The 24,705-nt window shown below is 42.5% G+C and overlaps 1 protein-coding gene across 14 annotated transcripts in view; it reads right to left on the reverse strand.

The window, feature by feature from the left end:
• LOC128696411 (transcription factor daughterless) overlaps positions 1 to 24,705 on the reverse strand; it is a 717,926-nt gene that overhangs the window by 192,026 nt on the left and 501,195 nt on the right. For 4 of the 14 annotated variants that reach the window (XM_070092277.1, XM_070092279.1, XM_070092275.1 and 1 more), the window contains exon 1: positions 15,569 to 16,414. The exons of 1 other annotated variant lie outside the window; for it this stretch is intronic. In XM_070092277.1, coding sequence (XP_069948378.1) covers positions 15,569 to 16,009 — 441 coding nt within the window. In that variant the 5' untranslated portion in view covers positions 16,010 to 16,414. Of the gene's footprint in view, positions 1 to 15,568; positions 16,417 to 24,705 lie in introns of those variants that run through there. 9 more of the 14 variants (XM_070092284.1, XM_070092283.1, XM_070092281.1 and 6 more) reach the window with 5 other exon arrangements.

Here is a 24,705-nt window from a genome sequence, read left to right on the forward strand (position 1 = left end):
CACACACACACACACACACACACACACACACACACACACACATACACGTGAAGCAGTATCGCTGAATAGTGCTCCCAGGATTTAGCGTTCTATTGGCTGTCCTAAGATATTATTAGCGGTCATCGTACGTGAGTGAATCAGTGAACATACCTACAAGAGTGCAATAGCTTTCAAGAGTGCGAATAATGTGATAAGATCAAGAATTTTTACAATTTAGATTTGAATGAATTGTGAGTGAGGGAGGGTAGCAGTCAGCTGATCAGGCTGCTGGTGCAGTGTTGACACAAAATATCCAAACAATTAATTGGGTTAACGGTGTGATCTGAAATATTAACAAATACATATGTTAGTTGGTTATAACAGCAGTGTAGTGATAAGGTCATAAAAGAGTGATTAAGTAAATACTGAAAGTAAGAAAAAATTAGTCAATCCCCAGCTGTTGGTGTTGTGAATGTAGCTATCATCATCAGACTTGTTATGACCATAATACTGTACTAAAGAAAAAAGAGGGAATACCAAGTCTTAAAAGAAAAAGAAAATAAAAACTTGAATGCATGATAAAGTTCCTGAAGGAGTTACAAAATTGAAGGAGTTGATAGCAGCCGACCAGCAGGAACCTCCATTGTTGTGCAGACGACATCACTTGCCTATTTGTGGTTAATTTTGGTTAGTGTCTAAAGTCTCAGTGTCTCGCCCTGCTGGTTGTATGCTATACCATCACTCTCTCCCTATTTCAGTACCAGGAGATAGATAGTGGTTAGTAAATTATCTAAATATCGCCAGGTAAACTCCAGAAGAGTTGTGTAGCCTAGTGAACCCCCCCCCGTTTTTCTGGGGACAAGCTAGTAAACAAGTATGCACATACAAACACACGTGTGCACCTGTAATTATTATAATAAACATTAGTATATATTAATAAGGAATTGAGTGAGAAAAAATAATCCTATAATCTTCAAAAAGTAAAGTAGCCTAGTGTGCGAAGATCTGGGCCGGGAGAGTACCGGTGAACCAACAACAATAACAAATAGTGTTAACGTGACCCCCCCCCCCTCTTTTTCAAAGAACGACAAGCTAGTAAAGACACACACACACACAAACACAAGTGTACACAATTAATATTATATAGCATATATTAGTGTATATTAATAAGGAATTGATTGTGAAAATTTTTTTATGATCTTCAAAAGAGTAGCGTAGCCTAGTGTGCGCACGAACACCCACACCCACCCACCCCCACACACATCCACACACATCCACACACACCCACACACATCCACACACACCCACACCCCCCCCCACACACATACCCACACACACCCCCCACACACACATACACTCCCCCCCTCCCCCACCGACAACTCACTCCTTCACCTGATCCCTCCCCTCCCTCTTTCACCCTCCCCCTTCCCACCTCTCCCTCCTTCCCCCTCTCCCTCTCCCACTCACCCACTTGCTTCACTCTCCTTCCCACTCCCCCTTCCCACTAATCTCCCACATAGCCACAGTTCCTCCTCTACCTCCCCCCCCCACACTCTGACATACACAATACTAACCTAACATACAGAATTACATAGGTTTCCCACTCTGAGGCAATCAGGATCAAACAAAAATGGGTTGCCAGAGAGTGACAAGAAAATCCAAGGGACAGGAGGAGGAAACTGCAAAGGAAGATTGGGCAGCAGAGCTCACAAAAAGGGAACATGAATGGGAAAAGAACTAGAAGAACTTAGCATGAGAATGGAAGAGAGGATAGACATGGAAAGCAGGAAGTGGGAGGTGCAAGTCAAAGCAGCAGAGGCCAGGATACAGAGTTTAGAAGAGGAACTGAAAAATCTGAAACAGCCTAAAGAACTAAAGAACATTTTGGGATTGACAACAGAGACTGCTACCTCAGTCACAAATAAGGGGACTGTAGGGAAAGAAGGAGCAAAACAGCATGTAGAAGCTCAATTAGTGTCGAATGTAGTAAATGAAAGACCTAAGCTATATGTGGAGGCCCTAACAGACCACAGCAGAGCCCAGGGAAAGCCGAGAAGGGAAAATGATAGGCCACTGAGCCCAAGTACATTAGCTAGTGAAACTGAAGAAAGGAAAGCTGCAATGGAGGAAATCAAATTGAATGAGAGGATACACAGGGATATGCAGTGGGAGAATGAAAGGGTGAGGTCAGTCTTTGTGTATGAGCTCCAGGAAGTTGAAGGGGAAACATATGAAGCCAGAAAACAAGGGGAAAAAAAGCAATTGAAAGAATCATGAAAGCAATAGAAGACATGACCCAGCTGGAAAATTTTCAGAGAATAGGGGGGTATGTAAAAAAAAGAACCCGGCCAGTGAAAGTGACCTTCAAGGCAGAATCGACTCGGAACAGGATCCTGCAGGAGAAAGCACGATTAAGGGACATGCCGGCATACAGGAAGGTGTATCTCAACCGCGACAGAACACAAGCAGAAAGGCAGAAACAGAGAGAGATGGTACAAAGGGGAAAGGAGGAAAGAGAGGGGATGGAGAAGACAGACAGGAGATCCCAGACACAGGAAGATCAAATGCAGCCTCCCTCACAACTTCCTATAGAAGCCTCCCAACCAGGTCAACCCCAGTGCAACCAAACACTCTAAACCAAAACACCCATGCCACATCCAATGCCCCCACCCACTGCATTACAAACTCCACCCCCACAGCAACCACCCATAGTTCCTTATCAGGTCTCCCACTTCCCCAACCCCAATACACCTCCCAGACCACAATCTTAGAAAAGAAGTTGAAGGTGTGGTATACAAATGCAGATGGAATAACAAATAAGTATGAGGAGTGGCACGAAAGAATCAAGGAGACATCCCCAGACATAATAGCACTCACAGAAACAAAACTCACCAGAATAATAACAGATTCAATCTTTCCAACCGGATATCAAATCCTCAGGAAAGACAGAGGGAGGAGAGGGGGAGGAGTTGCACTGCTCATTAAAACCCAGTGGGGGTTTGAGAAAATGGAAGGAATGGATGGCACGAATGAAAGGGACTACTTAGTAGGAACAATCCAGTCTGAGGGACATAAGGTGATAATTGCAGTAATGTACAACCCACCACAGAACTGCAGGAGGCCAAGATAAGAATACGATGAGAGCAACAGAGCAATGGTCGACACACTAGCCGAGGTGGCCAGGAGAGCGCACACGGGGGGAGCAAAGTTACTAGTTATGGGTGATTTCAATCACAAGATTAACTGGGAAAACCTGGAGCCCCATGGGGGTCCCGAAACATGGAGAGCCAAGATGATGGGTGTGGTACTGGAAAACCTCATGCATCAACATGTTAGAGACACTACCAGAGAGAGAGGAGAGGATGAACCAGCAAGACTGGACCTTGTATTCACCTTGAGTAGTTCTGACATCGAGGATATTATGTATGAAAGGCCCCTGGGAGCTAGTGATCATGTGGTTCTGTGCTTCGACTACATAGTTGAGCTCCAAGTGGAGAGAGCAGCAGGAATAGGGTGGGAAAAACCAAACTACAAAAGGGGGAACTACTCAGGCTTGAGGAACTTCCTTCAAGACATTCAGTGGGAGAGGGAACTGACAGGAAAACCAGTACAAGAAATGGTGGACTATGTGGCAACAAAATGCAAGGAGGCAGAGGAGAGATTTGTTCCCAAGGGAAACAGAAATAATGGGAAGAACAGAACGAGTCCTTGGTTCACCCAAAGGTGTAGGGAGGCAAAAACTAGGTGTACTAGAGAATGGAAAAGGTACAGAAGACAGAGAACTCAGGAAAATAAAGAGATTAGCCGAAGAGCCAGAAACGAATATGCACAGATAAGAAGGGAGGCTCAGCGCCAATATGAAAATGACATAGCAACGAAAGTCAAGACTGACCCGAAGCTGTTGTACAGCCACATCAGGAGGAAAACAACAGTCAAGGACCAGGTAATCAGACTGAGGAAGGGTGATGGGGAATTCACAAGAAACGACTGGGAGGTATGTCAGGAGCTCAACACAAGATTTAAAGAAGTATTTACAGTGGAAACCAGTAGGACTCCAGGAAATCAGAGCAGGGGATTGCACCAGCAAGTGCTGGATGAGGTACAAATAACCAAGGAGGAGGTGAAGAAGCTGCTATGCGAACTTGACACCTCAAAGGCGGTGGGACCAGACATCTCTCCGTTGGTCCTTAAAGAGGGAGCAGAGACATTGTGTGTACCATTGACAAAGATCTTCAACACATCATTTGAAACTGGGCAACTCCCCGAGGTATGGAAGATGGCAAATGTAGTCCCAATTTTTAAAAAGGGAGACAGACATGAGGCACTAAACTACAGACCTGTATCACTAACGTGTATAGTATGCAAGGTCATGGAGAAGATCATCAGGAGGAGAGTGGTGGAGCACCTGGAAAGAAACAAGTGTATAACTGACAACCAGCATGGTTTCAGGGAGGGAAAATCCCGTGTCACAAACCTATTAGAGTTTTATGACAAGGTGACAGAAGACAAGAGAGAGAGGGGTGGATCGACTGCATTTTTTTGGACTGCAAGAAGGCCTTCGACACAGTTCCTCACAAGAGGTTACTGCAAAAGCTAGAGGATCAGACACACATAACAGGAAAGGCACTGCAATGGATAAGAGAATACCTTACAGGGAGGCAACGAGTCATGGTACGTGACGAGGTGTCAAAGTGGGCGTCTGTGACAAGCGGGGTTCCACAGGGGTCAGTCCTTGGACCTGTGCTGTTCTTGGTATATGTGAATGACATAACGGAAGGGATAGACTCAGAAGTGTCCTTGTTTGCGGACGATGTGAAGTTAATGAGAAGAATCAAATCGGATGAGGATCAGGCAGGACTACAAAGAGACCTGGACAGGCTACAAGCCTGGTCCAGCAACTGGCTCCTTGAGTTTAACCCAGCCAAATGCAAAGTCATGAAGACTGGGGAAGGACAAAGAAGACCGCAGACACAATATAGTTTAGATGGCCAAAGTCTGCAAACCTCACTCAAGGAAAAAGATCTGGGGGTGAGTATAACACCGAGCATATCTCCTGAGGCGCACATCAATCAGATAACTGCTGCAGCATACGGGCACCTGGCAAACCTACGGATAGCGTTCCGATACCTCAGTAAGGAGTCGGAGTTGTTCAAGACTCTGTATACCATTTAAGTCAGGCCCATACTGGAGTATGCAGCACCAGTTTGGAATCCACACCTAGTCAAGCACATCAAGAAATTAGAGAAAGTGCAAAGGTTTGCAACAAGACTAGTCCCAGAGCTACGGGGATTGTCCTACGAAGAAAGGTTGAGGGAAATTGGCCTGACGACACTGGAGGCCAGGAGGGTCAGGGGAGACATGATAACGACATACAAAATACTGCGTGGAATAGACAAGGTAGACAAAGACAGGATGTTCCAGAGATGGGACACAGACACAAGAGGTCACAATTGGAAGTTGAAGACTCAGATGAATCAAAGGGATGTTAGGAAGTATTTCTTTAGTCATAGAGTAGTCAAGCCATGGAATAGCCTAGAAAGTGAAGTAGTGGAGGCGGGAACCATACATAGTTTTAAGGCGAGGTATGATAAAGCTCATGGAGCAGGGAGAGAGAGGACCTAGTAGCAATCAGTGAAGAGGCGGGGCCAGGAGCTATGACTCGACCCCTGCAACCACAAATAGGTGAGTAGGCGAGTACACACACACACACGCACACACGCGCGCACACACAGGAGCTTGGAATCGACCCCTGCAACCTCAACTGAGTACACACACACACACACACACACACAAGTAGCCTTAGTCTTAGGCTCAAGCAAGAAATGTAAGTGTCAAGATATAAGTGTGACATCCTCACTTTGACAGTATGCATGTACTTACTTAACCATGAGCTGCACTCTCCTCTCACGCCAACACTTACCTGTCAAACAATTAACAAATAAAAAATCTTATCCCAGAAATAGTACACTAACAAATAAAACTACAACATAACCTTAAAATGAAACAAACATATAAGCTATAAACATATAGAAGTCACTCCTACATTGCTCACAGTGATGCAGTGGTCGGAGAAGTGGCAGATGCAGTTTAATATAGACAAATGCAAAGTTCTAAATGTTGGACAGGACAATAATCATGCCACATATAAACTAAATAATGTAGATCTTAATATTACGGATTGCGAAAAAGATTTAGGAGTTCTGGTTAGCAGTAATCTGAAACCAAGACAACAGTGCATAAGTGTTCGCAATAAAGCTAATAAATTCCTTGGCTTCATATCAAGAAGCATAAATAATAGGAGTCCTCAGGTTGTTCTTCAACTCTATACATCCTTGGTTAGGCCTCATTTAGATTATTCTGCAGTTTTGGTCACCGTATTACAGAATGGATATAAATGCTCTGGAAAATGTACAAAGGAAGATGACAAAGTTGATCCCATGTATCAAAAACCTTCCCTATGAGGATAGACTAAGGGCCCTGAATCTGCACTCTCTAGAAAGACGTAGAATTAGGGGGGATATGATTGAGGTGTATAAATGGAAGACAGGAATAAATAAAGGGGATGTAAATAGTGTGCTGAAAATATCTAGCCTAGACAGGACTCGCAGCAATGATTTTAAGTTGGAAAAATTCAGATTCAGGAAGGATATAGGAAAGTACTGGTTTGGTAATAAGAGTTGTGGATGAGTGGAACAAACTCCCAAGTACAGTGATAGAGGCCAGAACGTTGTGTAGCTTTAAAAATAGGTTGGATAAATACATGAGTGGATGTGGGTGGGTGTGAGTTGGACCTGATAGCTTGTGCTACCAGGTCGGTTGCCGTGTTCCTCCCTTAAGTCAATGTGACCTGACCTGACTAGGTTGGGTGCATTGGCTTAAGCCGGTAGGAGACTTAGACCTGCCTCGCATGGGCCAGTAGGCCTGCTGCAGTGTTCCTTCGTTCGTATGTTCTTAAGTGAGAACTTTATAGTGTTCACTGATAAGCTTATTATTACACGTGGGTAAAAATAACTGTAGCTACTGAGGTTTACATGAAGCGTTTAACCTAAATTAAGAATAAAAACAATTATAATGAACTAGCAGAGTCAAGACGTAGGTGAGTTACCATGCACGACGTAGTCACATGGTACTTAAATACAAATGGATAGTACCAAGGAACACGAGGTAGTGAAATACAAGTGGTAGAGTACACGGGGTACCGAGTGTCAGCATATACTGATGATCACTTGTCATAGTATCAACAGCCTGACTGATAATTATTCATCCTGGTTAGACAACAGGTAGGGCACTCACTGTTATGGTATCTCTCAAGTTAAACCATATCATACAGTACTGTGAAAAATAACCAGGATGAAGAAACATGGGTGGAAAACTTAAGGAGGAGGCTGGAGTAACCCAGGCCCAAAAAACATGGTCACAAAATGTCAGGCTCGGATCAATTTATAGAGTTGACTACACATGATGTATGTTTGTGTATTATAATTCTAAGCTTTACAAAAGACTCTGATAAAATGAAAATTCAGTAGATATCATGCAAAACTGTGTAAATACTCAGTCTCCCATGAGTGGAGACAATTCAGTATTACACAATTATTTTTTTGAAACAACAACAATCAGTAAAAATTACGTAAGGAAGAGCACTGAGCCACTAAACGTCACTATGTGGCAGCAGTCACTAGACTAGAGGAATCCAAGATTAGCTGTATATATTAATTGTATCTTTGACCAAGTATATCACTCGGGTCTCCTGGCATACCTACAAGTACTGAGGATGTCTGACTGTGTTTTACTGGACACCTCAGCCATTACCTTCAAGACATTGGCTCAGAATAATTATCAATTAACAGAGCAAACTTTGCAATCCACTTAATCGGTGCCACGTAATAGATGGTATTTACTGCAACAACAGTTTTTTTTCCAGGCCCTACAACTTTATGCCCAAACAATTACTTCCCGATATCCATTCTAAATTAAAAATTATTGATATTTTAGCATGTAATTTGTATCCTATTTATTTATGCCTGTCATCAATTTGTACACCTTCATTCGCATCTTTCGTTCCACAACTTACAAGAGAATGGGGCTTCAGAGCTCTCAGCATTTCCATGGGGCTGGAATAAAGGATATTGTTACAAGGTTAGATATCATGAAAGGTGACATGACCAATCCCGTTTTCTTTTGGGAAGCTTAAGAGACCGGAGAAAAAAGTTGCTAACAAAGTAGAGGGCAAACTATACCACGGACGGGAATAGAACCCGCGAACAGTCTCAAAACTTCAGACCGTCGCGTTACCCACTGGACCAGCTAGCCACAATAAGATTCGTCCAACTAGGTATATTTCTATACCACAGGAAGGTTAGCATAGGCACCACTGTGAGCTCGAGTTCGTCACGGCCACGCTAGCTGGAGATTCGTCTGTAAAAACTCGCATTTGTGGTCACAGTGGTGCCTATGCTAACCTTCCTATGGTGTAGAAATATACCTAGTTGGACGAATCTTATTGTGGCTAGCTGGTCCAGTGGCTAACGTGACGGTCTGGAGTTTTGAGACTCTCTGATGGAGGGTTCTATCCCCATTCGTGGTATGGTTTGTTTGCAATCCTGTCATTGCGATTTCGTGAGTAAAGTAGAGGGCAATTAAAGATGAGAGGGTTCCCGTCTTCCCGATCATTAAATTTCTACACTAGTAATAATAGTAGTAGTAGTTAGTAGTAGTAGTATTTCCTTTAATATGCCTTGATGAGTTTCAAGAGTTTTTCTATACTGTAGTTGTGACTTGGGAGATTTATCATCATCATCACTGACAAGTGACAGACAGCATGCTGGACGCTTAAACTGTGACGTTATATGACGCCTCGTGAAAATACCCTACAGGGATTTGAGGTCAGGCAGCGGCTGACAAGGTAGCAATTATCCAGGAGCATTGACAGAAATGAAAAATGCAGGTGCAGAATAAACTCTCGTCGTGACAACATTTCGCATTTTCTTCAATACCGTCGAAAATAAGCCTTTGTATCAGCAGTGTTTGTGGTGTGTTAACCTTCAGCGTGGACGATCAACAAAGATATCTCCTCTTAGCCAGGACATACTTTACCATCACTTGAAGACTGAGTTGGATGGAGCCAAGAGAAAGATAGAACTTTTTAGATAAGAAAACATGAAGATTCATATTCGTCTTCATGGGAACAGGGCAGAGGAAAGGACTGAAATGAATGGAAAGTGGTACATAAAATACAAATAAAACAGAATTAGTTTGAAGCAGCTGCAGAGAGTACCAATCCCTTCATTGCAGTTTGGTCATCACAGAGATACACGGGACAATGAAGTCAAGTCGTGCATGTAAGAACATTACTGTTGTTAGTGACTCACAGGTTAGATATATGGATAGAGCTTATTGCAACAGGGAACAGTAAGAGAAGGCAGAGGCTGTTTTCCTGAGACCTGGATGGAGGATACACTTAACACTGTATTTCATGAGGCCCTAAACCCGTGTGGAGGCTTCATCCTTTGTCTGTTACTTACAACCTGCTCTCTGATCTGGTTATTATGGAAATGGAAAAAAAAGGAGGAACTGACATAAGAAACAAAATTTCTAAAGATCTATTAAACGAATAGTCGTAGAGGGAGATTCAAAATTATATGGCAGGCTGCAGGCTGCCATATAAGCCCTATATGGCAGGTTGCAGGCTGTCATATAGGGGCTTAAATTACTCTACACTGGATTGGCACTGTATGCCTGAGAAAACCTCATCTGCTGCATCAAAAAACATGTAAAAGCTGACGGAACAGACACCCCCCCCCCCAAAAAAAAAAACATGGGTATGGCAAAGGTTTGAATAAGAACATAATAATCAATAGAGGAGCACTGCAGTAGGTTTACCGAGCCGTGCCACACAAGTCTTAAATTCGCCCATTCCGACTTACATCTGTCAAACCAATTTTTAAAGCTAACCTGAGTATTAGCGTCAGTCATAGCAATTATTATAGTGAACCTGGGTAAGCAAAATATGTAATATAACTGTCACTACATACCATACGCGGTTATTAAACAAGTAGATCTATTAAAGCAAAAAAAGGTCCCAGGCTCTGCAGAACTGTTTCAGGGATCCCTAAGAGTACAAGATGGACCTTGTTAAGAAACTAGCTAGTCTCTACAATACAGCACCATAAAAACAGGTATCATACCTAATAAGTGGAAAATGACTAATGTGATTCCTATCTACAAAATATGAGATAGGGCCCTACCATCAAAATACCACCTAATGAATGTGACATCAATAGTGAAAATATAATCAGAATCCATAATAGTGGATATAATCTGAAGCCCCCATTGATGAGCAAAATCTGACTACTGAGATTCACAAGGGGATGTTCATGCATAATAAATTTACTTTTTTTTTAGTGAGCCATTTGAGGCAGGAGACCATATATATATATATATATATATATATATATATATAATAAATATATATATGTATATATACATATATATATATATATATGTATATAGGGAGGTACCACCTCTAGAACTGTTATAGGGACCCTCATCCTCAGAGAAAAGAATAAACTTGCTTCAGGGAAAACTCAAGGTTCTCCCTGAAGCTGTTTGAGAATTTTCTCCTACCACCCCCTATATTTTATGTATATTTTATTTAAAGACAAAATACATTGACAAAACATTCACAAAAATACGATAGAAAGTAAAACAACATAGGTGACTCAGAGCTACATCTCGAATACTTCGTCCAGCTCCCCGGCGGTGGGCCGCGTGCCCAGAATGCTGCAGGCATTTCCTCTCTGGATTGCAACACTGAGTCTCTGAAAGAGGAAGCTGGTCGCCCTGTGGTCCTTGGTTTCTATGATGAGCTTTTCACCCAGCTCTATTAGGAACTTTAGAGCACACTTGCCCCATGCTCCAAGGGTCTCCGACCCTATTGGGATGAAGTTATAGCAAGAGGGAAGGTCTTCATATTTGCGGATCTTCTGTGTCTCCCTGTGGCTGGCAGCTCCACTCCCTTCCACTATGGAGTATGGCAAGTAGGTGTCTGCCAATGTGGCGGCACATGTGTAGTCCCAGGCAATCTGCTTTCCATCCTTCCAAGGTAGCATAGTGGCTCCATCAGGACGCTTTTGACTTCCGTCAGACCTCTGCACTTGGGGTTCTCGTTGAGCTGGGCAACGGGCTGTGGCGAGGCTTCTCTTTATGATGTCATTGACCTCCTCATGCCTGGCATACTTCCCTTCTGCTGTGTGACACACGAGACCATGAAGTCCGAATTGATCAGCTGTCGCCCTGCCGCAAATACACCTATGTTCGGTGAGGTCAGATGAACATAGGTAGTGTAAGATACGTGAGTGGGTGTGGGTGAGTGTGAGTTAGACCTGTCTAGGATGGCTCTTGAGGCCTACTGCAGTGCTCCACTGCTATGCTCTTATAACCCACATTAATGACCTTTGAGGGGATAAAAAAAAGACAAAAGTAAGTTCAATAACGACACAAATTCAGACGAATGAAGCTCTTAAGAATGGTAATGTTGTAGTCAGAAAGGTGGCAGATGAAGTTCAATGTGGAAAAGTTCAAAGTCCCTATCGTTGGGAATGAAAATAACTATCAAATATATGAACTAACAGAGCTTGAGCATACAGTATATGAAAAGAACTTGGGAGTTATGGCAAGCAGAAATGTGAAGCCAAGACAGCAGTGCCAAAGTGCTTGTAACAAGGCTAACAGATTGCTTGTATTTATATCAAGGAAAATAAACAACACGAGTTCAAAGCTCCACACATCATTAGTAAGGCTTTATTTGGATTGTGCGGTGCAATTCTGATCTCCATACTACAGAAATAGACATAAATGCATTGGAGAGAACATACGGAGAAAAAAAGACAAAATCAATCCACTATATAAGGAATTTCACACGAAGACAGAGTCCCAAACCTACACACTAATGAAAGAAAAAATGCTGGCCCCAGGCCGGACGAAAGCGGCCACAGACATAGAATGACGAGGATTATTATTATTAAGGGGAGCTCTAAACCCGTAGGATTACGCAGCACCTGTGGAGGGGATGTGGAAGGTATTCAGGATTAACTCAGGGAACTGGAGCACAGATCCAATTCCCTAAATCTAGACCCCCTCACCAATGTCACGGAACCTTCCTTGAGGGGATAATGACGGGGAGATATGACTGAAGTCTGCAAGTGAAAGACGGGCATAAAGGAGATATTAAACCATACCACGAGTGGGGTTTGAACCCGCACCCAGTGGCTAACGTGACGGTCTGGAGTTTTGAGAAACAAAACGGGAAGTGTAACACTTACAAGTGGTGAGGCAAGTGTAACACTTACAAGTGGCGAGGCAAGTGTAACACTTACAAGTGGCGGAGCACACAACACTTAATCACGTATTCATTATTTTAGTACATTCTTACAACAAAATCTTGCTGTGACTGATACGACAAAAATTTGCTGGCAAAAATAATGGTACACAAGTCTGCGAAAAAATTAGAGGAACGAGACACTGCTGGCATACGAAAAAAAGGTACACATAGAAATAAATGGATAATTTGGTATACTGGGGTGAATATCACTGCATGAAATACAATGACAAATACTGGAGAATACAATGCTGAAAGAATACACGATAAAAAAATGAATCACTTCACATGGAGTGACTGACTGGTACACTACACAATAATACTACAGACAGAGAGTAGCATAAAAAAAAACACTGATAAAAAAAATATAAGATGAGCGAAAACACCGAAAAATATTGCAAAAATAAAATGAGTCAAAGAAACACTGAGTCTACACTGAAAACACAAGGCTTAGAGTACACAAGAAATTCACTATAAATGTCTCACACACGCAAATGTCTTTAAATGCAAGAAAAATGTCTCTAAACGGAAAATTATCACAGAAGTCTGGAGGAGTCGACGGGATGACTGGTGATGAGGAAGGTTGTCCTGCGCGGTGATGATGCCGACACTCACACTGTCGTCGTGAAGAAATGCGCTTTCTCGGTGAACTCACATAATTGGCTTTATCGTTGGCGCTCAGCTACAATCTCTTGACCAATTATGTGAGCCAAAACAGTATTAGGACCCGGTACAAGGGTGCAAACAACCACAGGTAGATGAGGTGGGTGACTGGTGGTGGGTGAGTGAAGGGAGTGTGGGGCGGTGGGTGAGGTGGTGACTCTCGCTGGCGCTCTGGCGTGCACTCCACTCACTACCCACGAGGTGGCTTGATAAGCCACTATGCCACAGGGATGGTGAAGACCACTCTTAGCATCCAACTGGCATCCAACTGGGAGCACAAAGCGATATATGAAACAATACTTCAGAGGAACTTCCAGAGGAACTTGCGTGGCTTACTTCTCTCTCTCAGCTGGGTTAGAAGCTGGGTTGGCTGACTGGCTTAACCCACGAGAATGGCTGACTGGAAGACGTGTAACGATGCACACAACACGGAGGAGCAGGTGGATGACAGGAGACAGGCTGGATGGTAGGCTGAGGCAGGCTGACTAGCGTTCACTTCCAGTCTGGCTTACTGACTGGCTTAATTGCAAAATCCGGGTCAACCCCTCGGAGATTGAAGCAATTAGCACACGAACTAAGCCAGGAAGCTAGAAAAACGGCTGCAACAGGCTTGCAGGCTGGAGGGTGGAGGTGGTGAGGGGAGCGAGTAGCTACGGTTCACCTTTTGACCCGCCGGCTACTCACAGTCTTCTAACGTCTTGAAATACCCTTAAAAAAGCTTAAATCCACGCTCACACCGGTGCCACCATTTATCATGTGGGGGTTCGAACACGTGGATAGGGTAAAGTAATACTCACGTAGGCTGGAAGTACGTATAATTATAACGGTAAGTATGGAAGAGCCAAACAGCCGTGACCTGCCTCCTTGCTCACTCTCGTCAGACTAACTAACCCCAGTACCCATATGTGAGGGGGTCTTTGAAATACTGCTGTGGTCAGCGGCAATATGAATACAGACAGTGACTCAGGCAGAGACGGTTGGTAGTGAGTCATCTACTGGTACACTGGTTACTGGTACACTGGTAACTGGTTACTACTACTGAGATTGAGACTGACCGCGGGTTCAAACCCTACCCGTGGTATGGTTTGTTTGCAATCGTGTCATTACGATTTCATGAGTCATGAGTCATAAGAATACTGCCGTATCTATAAAAAAAAACTAAATAACATATTCAAGTTGGATTACCTGAAGAGGGTTTCTGGGAGTTATCTCCCCAGAGACCAAGCCCCAGACCAGGCCTCCAGGTTGCTTGCCTGATCTACTAGACTGTTGGTGCTAGTTACACCCAGAACAACGAATGCACCATATCCCAGCTGATAAGGAAGTACCTGTTGGTAATTTCCCTTATTCAAGAAGGGAAGATGTTAAGTCTTGATCCCCTTACATTTATTATTGAGTTACATCTTACTGTACCTACTTTTCAATGGAGGTAATTTGTACCATATGTTAAACTTTTTTCCTGCACCGCCTAGCTTCACTCGCAGAATGAGTGCCACTGGCCAATACTAGTCTTTACAGTGTTATGTTCAGTCAGAGGATAAATGGCACTGCCCAATACTGTCTAAATGGTAGTATATTTACTCACAGAATAAGTGGCACTGCTCAGTATTGTCTTTATGGTATTATATTTACTCAGGGGATAACTGGCATTGACCAATACTGTAATTATGGTTGTATATTTACTCACATGATAAGTGGCACTGCCCAGTACTGTCTTATATTTAATCACATAAGTGGCACTGCCCAGTACTGTCTTATATTTAATCACATAAGTGGCACTGCCCATTACTATCTTATATTTACTCAGTGGATAAGTGGCACTACCCAATAAACTCGCCTCTGTCAAAATCTGAAAAAAAAAAATTAAAAATAAGGCATGTGCTGCAGGTAATATAATCGAAGCGTTTATACAGTTTAAATGATAGAGTGCAATGTAAGGGATGTGGAGGAGCAGCCAGGAGGGACACAGGATGCTGGTGACAAGCCTCAACCCTGCAAGGCAACACTAGTAAAGGTCAGGTATGACTCTCTTGCACGCTATAGGGTTTCAGACACTCATGTCTTGCAGTAATGAAGGCATGCAGAGTTCCATGGGTCTTCAAGTATAGCAATGGTACTTGAACTTAGGAAGCTCACTTTTATAATGCTAAATAAGCCATCGTATAGTTTCTAAGCAAGTTTATTTTGGTAAAGGTATACATAAATAGTTACACAAATTATCATACATTGTAACATATGTGTAAATTGCCTAGGATAACCCAAAAGAGTCAGACTAATAACTTTTGTCTTGACATAATTTAACCTAACCTAATATAACTACCGTTTAAATGGCTCAGAAATTTATATACACAAGTGAATACGTTATAAAACAGTGTCTTAGGAGGACAGGTTGCAGAAGATGGGGCCCTAGATCACTATCCTGAGATCAAACCCAGAGTCAGACGAGTAAGACAATGGTTGCACTGCCCTGGGCCACCATAGGGCGAATGGCACCACTGAGCGGATCAAGACAAAGACCTGTGTCAATATAGGTGCCTATGTTAGACTCACCGGTTGTTGCCCTGCTTGAAGGAGACTCCCATTGATGGTGCCAGTCGCCTCTCCCAACACACCACTGACTAGACTTCCGCGTAGGTGGGAGTATGGATAAGGCCCCACGGTGGCGTGTCTTCGCCCGTGGTTGGAGTGACCGCGGACATGGACTGACGTAGGTGCCATGTGCATAGTACGTGTCATGAGGGCACCGTTGGCCATGTGTGTCACTCGCGTGGAGCCTGTATGACGGTCACTGCTATAGCTCCCTGAACACGATACAGCCGTCACTGTGGACACACCAGTATGAGGACTCAGGGGCTGAGGCGATAACTGTGTTGGAGGACTTACCACACCCGCATGACCACCGTCCACAGGAGACTGTATACTTGTGTATCCGTTGACAATGGGCTGCATCATGCTCGCCGCCGCACTGGCTGCAGTATCACATAGTATCATCAACACTACGATCCTCACTACACTACTCCCACATCCTCCCTTATATAATACAAATACACCCAACACTGAAAGTAAGCATGGTAGGAGTCAAACTCATGCGAGTGTGTTGGTGGTGCGGCGCAGACGCAATAAGCGCGCAGTGCTCACGCCAAGAGCAGCCAAAAGACTGCCGCCCGGCCAGAGACTAGCCACCATCCCCTCTCCGCCAACACCCATGCCCAAACGCTCACAACATATTAACTTGAACGCTTTATATAAAGCATTCTTAAGCACCTGTCATTTCGCAGATAACTAAAGTATGAAGACGAATCGACAGGAATTCTCGAGTACATGTGTAATGTGCATTAGAAGTCAAAATCGTAGTGTGTTCGTTGGTTGGTTGGCGTGGAGCGAGTAGACTGCGAGGCACCACACAACTAACCTTGCCAGGGCCGTCCAACACTACACCCACACACGTTACCCCCACCATCGTTACCCCCACCATCACTACTCTCAACACCACTACCCCCACATATTCGCTACCCCACCACCACCATTACTCCCATCATGGGACCCCACTATGCTCCCCATTAGGATGAGGGGGGAAATAGCGGAGGCTTACAACAAGGAATATCCCGAGTTGGGAAGCAACAGGAAGGATGTGAGCTGCAATCCCGAGACTTGCTTCTACGCTCTCGTCACCCACCCTTAGGCACGCCACTTTCTATGCCACATTATTATAGTTATTACAAGTATAAACCCAATTCAATTTCCTAAAACACGAAATCTTAATTATTTTTTCCTCGATGTAATGTGTATAATTTACCATTAAGACCTAGGTGGGAATATGCAGATGTGAGCAGGACCTACCAAGCACGAACCAGTAGGCCTACTGCTGCTTTTTTTTTCTTATGATGATGGATGCCATCTGATATCGCACAGCAATAAGTGTCCGGGGCCCAAGACTGTTCAACAGCCTCCCACCAGCAATAAGGGGCATTACGGGAAGACCCCTGGTTGCCTTCAAGAGGGAGCTGGACAGATACCTAAAGACGGTGCCGGATCAGCCGGGCTGTGGTTCGTACGTTGGATTACGTGCGGCCAGCAGTAACAACCTCGTTGATCAGGCCCTGATCCACCGGGAGGCCTGGTCGTGGACCGGGCCGCGGGGACGTTGATCCCCGGAATGCCCTCCAGGTAGACTCCAGGTAGGACAGCTTCGTCACTCAACACGAGTATGTACTACGTCATTCTGAAGGGAAGCGAAGTCACATATATCATATACCAATTTACACTCATTTTCCTACTTTATGAGATGCCCAACGCTAATTTTTTTTTTTAATTTTCAGTAAATTTACAAAACATTTTCTTTATGGTTAGCTATGTCACCGAAAGTAAATAGGAAACGTTGAAATTTGGACGATTATCACTTGCAGTGCTAGATGGGTCTACAGATATACTGGAAGTAAAAGGCAGCGTCAGCCGCTCACGTATCATTCCGCGGTTCTATATTATGTCTCCATACAGCTGTCGTGTGACCCTGGGTGAGAGATGACAAACTCAGCGTCACCACCTCCTCCATTCACCCAAAAAAGTCATGAATATAAAATTTTATCTGCTTAAAAGTTAAGAACGAAGCAACTTAATACAGTTTTAGATAAAAAAAAAAAACTGTCAAAGCATCACAAATGACCTTTTAAAACTGTATCATTTTCAGTATTATTGTCTCACACCCGAGTCACCCTCAGCGCTGATAATTTTCTCACGCACTTCATCTTATCATTCACTCCCACACTTCACCTATTAACGTCTCAAACAATAAAAAAAACTGAATAATAGTAAAATCTTGCTAAAAGAACAGAAGCACAGGCAGTAGCCACATCAGACAGGTTCTACTCGCATCCAATCATTCTCAATCATGTATTAACTTCAAGGACACTACTTGACAGGTTTTTATACTCAACCAACACTGTACTGTCAAATCGGTGCTTTTCTGCACCTTTATATATATATATATATATATATATATATATATATATATATATATATATATATATATATATATATATATATATATATATATATATATATATATATATATATATGCGCAATAAGATCACAGTAAACAGATGATTTTTTAATTATGTAAAACAACCACTGTGAAAGAGTAGTGAAATTCCAAGCGCTTTCGTGACTACTCACATTGTCAAGTTCCTTGACAATGTGAGTAATCACGAAAGCGCTTGGAATTTCACTACTCTTTCACAGTGGTTGTTTTACATAATTAAAAAATCATCTGTTTACTGTGATCTTATTGCGCATATATATATATATATATATATATATAAATATATATATTTATATATATATATATATATTTATATATATATATATATATATATATATTTTTTTTTTTTTTTTTATTATCACACTGGCCGATTCCCACCAAGGCAGGGTGGCCTGAAAAAGAAAAACTTTCACCATCATTCACTCCATCACTGTCTTGCCAGAAGGGTGCTTTACACTACAGTTTTTAAACTGCAACATTAACATATATATATATATATATATATATATATATATATATATATATATATATATATATATATATATATATATATATATATATATATATATATATATATATATATATATATATATATATATATATATATATATATATATATATACATATATATATATTATAGAGAAATAAGTTTACTGAGTATACCTGAGTATTTGGGACCTGACGATCTGTTGGAGTGTGAGCAGGGTAATATTTAGTGAAGGTATTCAGGAAAACCGGTTATTTTTATATAGCCGGACTTGAGTCCTGGAAATGGGAAGTACAATGCCTGCACTTTAAAGGAGGGGTTCGGGATATTAGCAGTTTGGAGGGATATGTTGTGTATCTTTATACGTATATGCTTCTAAACTGTTGTGTTCTGAGCACCTCTGCAAAAACAGTGATTATGTGTGAGTGAGGTGAAAGTGTTGAATGATGATAAAAGTATTTTCTTTTTGGGGATTTTCTTTCTTTTTGGGTCACCCTGCCTCGGTGGGAGACGGCCGACTTGTTAATATATAATGCAGAGAATTCGTAGTTTGGAAGTTAGGAGGAGGTGCGGGATTACCAAAACTGTTGTCCAGAGGGCTGAGGAAGGGTTGTTGAGGTGGTTCGGACATGTAGAGAGAATGGAGCGAAACAGAATGACTTCAAGGGTGTATCAGTCTGTAGTGGAAGGAAGGCGGGGTAGGGGTCGGCCTAGGAAAGGTTGGAGGGAGGGGGTAAAGGAGGTTTTGTGTGCGAGGGGCTTGGACTTCCAGCAGGCATGCGTGAGCGTGTTTGATATGAGTGAATGGAGACAAATGGTTTTTAATACTTGACGTGCTGTTGGAGTGTGAGCAAAATAACATTTATGAAGGGGTTCAGGGAAACCGGCAGGCCGGACTTGAGTCCTGGAGATGGGAAGTACAGTGCCTGCACTCTGAAGGAGGGGTGTTAATGTTGCAGTTTAAAAACTGTAGTGTAAAGCACCCTTCTGGCAAGACAGTGATGGAGTGAATGATGGTGAAAGTTTTTCTTTTTCGGGCCACCCTGCCTTGGTGGGAATCGGCCAGTGTGATAATAAAAAAATAAAATATATATATATATATATATATATATATATATATATATATATATATATATATATATATATACATACATACATACATACACACACATACATATTTCACTATCCCCAGTATTTTACGTTTATTATGAGTGTGTATTAAGTTTAGTCCTCTGTCGATTTTAAAAAAAATCCTATTGCAAGGGATGAACCTTTTCATTCGCCTCTGTACGTTTTCAAGGTGTTTGTGTTCACTTGTTATTATGGAGACCAAAAATGAGTGCAGCGTATAATCTAAACGAGGTCTTATTAGCGATACAGAGCTTTGTTAATTAGACTCTTACTAGGAAGTCAAGAGTCCTTGCGGACACCTGCGTACTCGTGTCTTTGCTTCAGATGTTTGCTGGCCACAACTGAAGTCAGTATCGCATCCGGTCTGATAAAGTTCTATATTATTTAGCTTGTACGCGTTACTATTACTTTTTCTTGGACTTTCCCTTGAACTACATCTCATTTTTCCGATCACAGTATTAACGTAACCACATTCACTTGAAGTTCCCTGAATATGTCGGCCTATCTGTGTGTCGCCACCGAACTTATGTCGCTATTTATTCCTTCGTCTAAATCTCTTACATTGACTGCGAACAAGAAACTTCACAACCTCCTAACCTAACCCCCTAAAGTGTAGAATAAATACATGTTACCAAGGGAAACGATTGTATTAGATAGTGTTTTATAATGGGTGAGGCATCGCACACTGTCCCCTCGTACCAACACCGACAAGTGTTGTTCAAGTTGCCAGATCATCAGAATAAAGATTTTATCCAGAGGAACAATTTTACTGTGAAGGCAGTGTCACTCTTCTTGTGAATGAACACACTGCCTTATATAGTATACTTAGCTGAATTAGATGGAACGCCACTGGCGACATCAATACCACGCTTCTGGGGTACGATATCCAGGCAATACTACATCAAAAAATTTATATCTGCGTACTAACTTCGACTATTAAGTTATAAGATGCAACAAAGAAAGAAGCAGACGTGAGTGGTTGATAGTGTGGTGTTAGGGTGAAGCCTCCTGCCCTCACGTCCCACTTATGGTCCTTACTGACACTCGTTGCTGAGGTTAATGTTCTGCAGCACAGTGAGTCAGCCTGCGCGACTCCCGCCTCACGCGGCACCTCCAGCCAAGAATCACATTTATGAAGTCGCCCCCTTTTTCTGACCGGAAATCGCCTAACCTCTGGCCCCAATGCAGTCCGCAAGAAAAACAGCAAACACAGAGAGGAGCTTTACCACACTATCTAACCTTGATTTACAACCATGAAGACCGGAGATATGCTCCTCGAACTTGAGACCACAAGCATCAAAGCTCGGGTGGTGAGTCAACAAGTCTGACAGTGCTCACGTGCCCTCACAATGTACCCAGTCAACACTGGAAAAGCTTACACTCCACAGAAAACAAGCCACTAAGTTTTAGTTTTAATTATCGGGGTGGAGTTAAGCCTTTATGTTATCGTGAATCTTACGAGCTATCAGATAAAAAGCTTCAACACTAGATAAAGAAGTATATGTTACCATATAGTACGTATAACGTTAGCCACTACTCACAGCTAAGCCACACATGGGACGGAAACCAGATGGAGTTTCACTCCGTCCTACACCATTATTAAATTGTTATATTTTTACTTAATAATCATTGCTATTATAATATTATTTATATTCTGGTAACACAACAAATACTCAACAAAGATCGGCAGACAGCAAGCATCGCCCATCTAGGGTGATACTACCCTCCTGTCACATCAGTGTGAAATGGAATCCTGTTAACTGTTACACACTGTGCCTGGGCAGGATTGCTGGTCTTTTTGTCTGGTGAACATGTAAAAATGGGAGGGAAATCTCATGAAATTCTACTTACACTCGCTATACATTTAATTTTACTCTTCTGCGTGTGTCTTAGCAGTTCTTATTCCCTGGTCAGATAATGGGCAGCGGAAGCAATGATTCTCTGAATCATTAACAGATAATCAGCATTAACACACTCACTCTTACACACACACACACACACACACACACACACACACACACACACACACACACACACACACACACACACACACAGCAGTAAAATAAGAGGTAGTAAGTTCTATATCCATTGGAAAAATATAAAAAATATATTAAATAATTATTGAAGATGAGACACCAGGGGGCACAAATAAGTAATTACACCACTAATATAAGTGCTAAGATGAAGTGTGTGGAAAGCAGTGGACTTTCTGCAATATAAGATGATCCCTAGAACTAGGGACTCACTGATCCAGGACTCAGTAATGGCAGTGCCACACACGCCCTCAAATAACATCCGTGTACCACTGGGAACGTGAACCACCACTCATACCAAAGTGGACGTGAACCTCCACTAATACCACTGTGGACGTGAACCTCCACTAATACCACTGTGGACGTGCATCTCCAGTAATACCACTGTAGACGTACACCTCCACTATTACCACTGTGGACGTGCATCTCCAGTAATACCACTGTAGACGTACACCTCCACTAATACCACTGTGGACGTGCACCTCCACTAATACCACTGTGGACGTACACCTCCACTAATACCACTGTGGACGTGCACCTCCACTAATACCACTGTGGACGTGCACCTCCACTAATACCACTGTGGACGTGCATCTCCAGTAATACCACTGTAGACGTACACCTCCACTATTACCACTGTGGACGTGCATCTCCAGTAATACCACTGTGGACGTACACCTCCACTAATACCACTGTGGACGTGCACCTCCACTAATACCACTGTGGACGTGCATCTCCAGTAATACCACTGTGGACGTGCATCTCCAGTAATACCACTGTAGACGTACACCTCCACTAATACCACTGTGGACGTGCACCTCCACTAATACCACTGTGGACGTGCATCTCCAGTAATACCACTGTGGACGTGCACCTCCACTAATACCACTGTGGACGTGCACCTCCACTAATACCACTGTGGACGTGCATCTCCAGTAATACCACTGTAGACGTACACCTCCACTATTACCACTGTGGACGTGCATCTCCAGTAATACCACTGTGGACGTGCACCTCCACTAATACCACTGTGGACGTGCACCTCCACTAATACCACTGTGGACGTGCATCTCCAGTAATACCACTGTAGACGTACACCTCCACTAATACGACTATGGTGCTCTTCGCACCTACTCCTAGGTTGAGGGACTGATTACCTCATCTTCTGTACATAGTTCTACTGTCTTCAAGTTATGTCCTAGAATTTGTATTGATAAAGCCACTGGATGGCGAAACGTCTACAATAAAGATACCCAGATGTTGCACATGTGTCTTAATCTCATCTTGTCGGTATTATATACCATTCGTACACAACTAATACCACTGTGGACGTGCATCTCCAGTAATACCACTGTGGACGTGCATCTCCAGTAATACCACTGTGGACGTGCATCTCCAGTAATACCACTGTGGACGTACACCTCCACTCATACATACACCAGTGATAAACAATTCGGTGTACACAAGAGCAGCCTCGTATGGGCTAGACGACCTAAGAGTGTTCCTTGTGTTCTTATAACACTGTGAACACTGATAACAGATTATGATAAACACTGCACGCCAACCCATAATCAAACGACAACGTTCTTTTTCTAACGAGTTCATTTCATAACGATCTATGGAATAAAATATTGGTTATTTTAGACTAGGTCATATAAACTTTTTATTAATTACCCTAAATTTGAGGGTAGTTGAAGGTCAATAATCAAATTACCCAAACAAGAGGATAACGTTTCTTAATTAGTTGAAAATAATACATTAGTTATAGTAAGGACTAGCAGCTCAGTACCACGAGTACCAAACAACGAAGGTGTAGGCTGTAATAAAGTTGGTAGAATTACCGACAATATGTAAAGTAAAAGGACTGCACTACATAGTTTAATTTCGTGAGATTGAGGTGATTCTGTATTATCAAGTTTTCTAATTTAGGTAAGTCTGCACTACCTATGTACTTTGTAAATAAATCTGCACTGACAAACTAAATGAAGTCAGGAGTGTACAGTGTAGGATGCAACTCCATATGACCATGGATGTGACCTCTTCCTGACCTGAAGTGGCGTCACCCAGGTAAAAATCCGACCAACCGGCAAGGTAAAATCAGTTTTGAACCCACGGTCAGGAAGAGCTAATACTGCAAGCGAGCTTACATGTATAGGGACGGTTAGTGAACATATTATCCACTTAGCACTAGAACTCTACACCTAAAGACGCCACCCTCATCCTGCGCAGGATAGAGCGCCTTAACTTGTCAAAAAAAGAGACCTTTATTTCGGTAATGTTAGGTTATATTGAATTATGTTGAATCTACATAAGATTATATTAGAGTTGGATCAAATTAGTGTTATATCAATTAGGATACATATGAATTTAAATAAGATGAGTTAGGACCAGTTAGATTATATCTGGTTAGATTTAGAGCTAGTTAATGGTCGAAGTCGGACCGAAACATCGTCATGAGTTTGCCTCCTATGCCTTGTAATAAAGTTGGTAGAATTACCGACAATATGTAAAGTAAAAGGACACAAGTGCAACTAATGTGACATTTATTGTGGCAACGTTTCGCTCTCCAGGAGCTTTACCAAGACATTACAAACAATACATGGACACAGAGGGTATATAAAGGCTCAGAGTGAGGTGTAATACTAGTGAGGTACCATTTCGATGTTCACTAGTGGTAGTAGTAGTGGTAGTGACAAAAGTAATACAATATGGTAGAGCAATTAATTCGTACATGAGTAAAAGGATATAAAAGCTATTACTTGGGTAACATAAAAATAGGTTGGACAAATATAGACTGGAATGAGGCAGCTTGTTTCAGTGTTCACTCTCTGTGCTTTGTGTAGTATAACAGGAGAGACTATGTGATGGCAGGGTTTACTGTTTTCAGGAGGATTCTTGCTAGGACTTCGGAGATGGTGAAGCTGCCGTTGTTTTGTTTAATTGTATTCGAAACAGCGATCAGTGCTGATTCGAGGCACTTGCGTCTGCGGAAATTAGT

This window comes from Cherax quadricarinatus, chromosome 39 (assembly GCF_038502225.1).
Source record: "Cherax quadricarinatus isolate ZL_2023a chromosome 39, ASM3850222v1, whole genome shotgun sequence".
NCBI lineage: Eukaryota > Metazoa > Arthropoda > Malacostraca > Decapoda > Parastacidae > Cherax > Cherax quadricarinatus.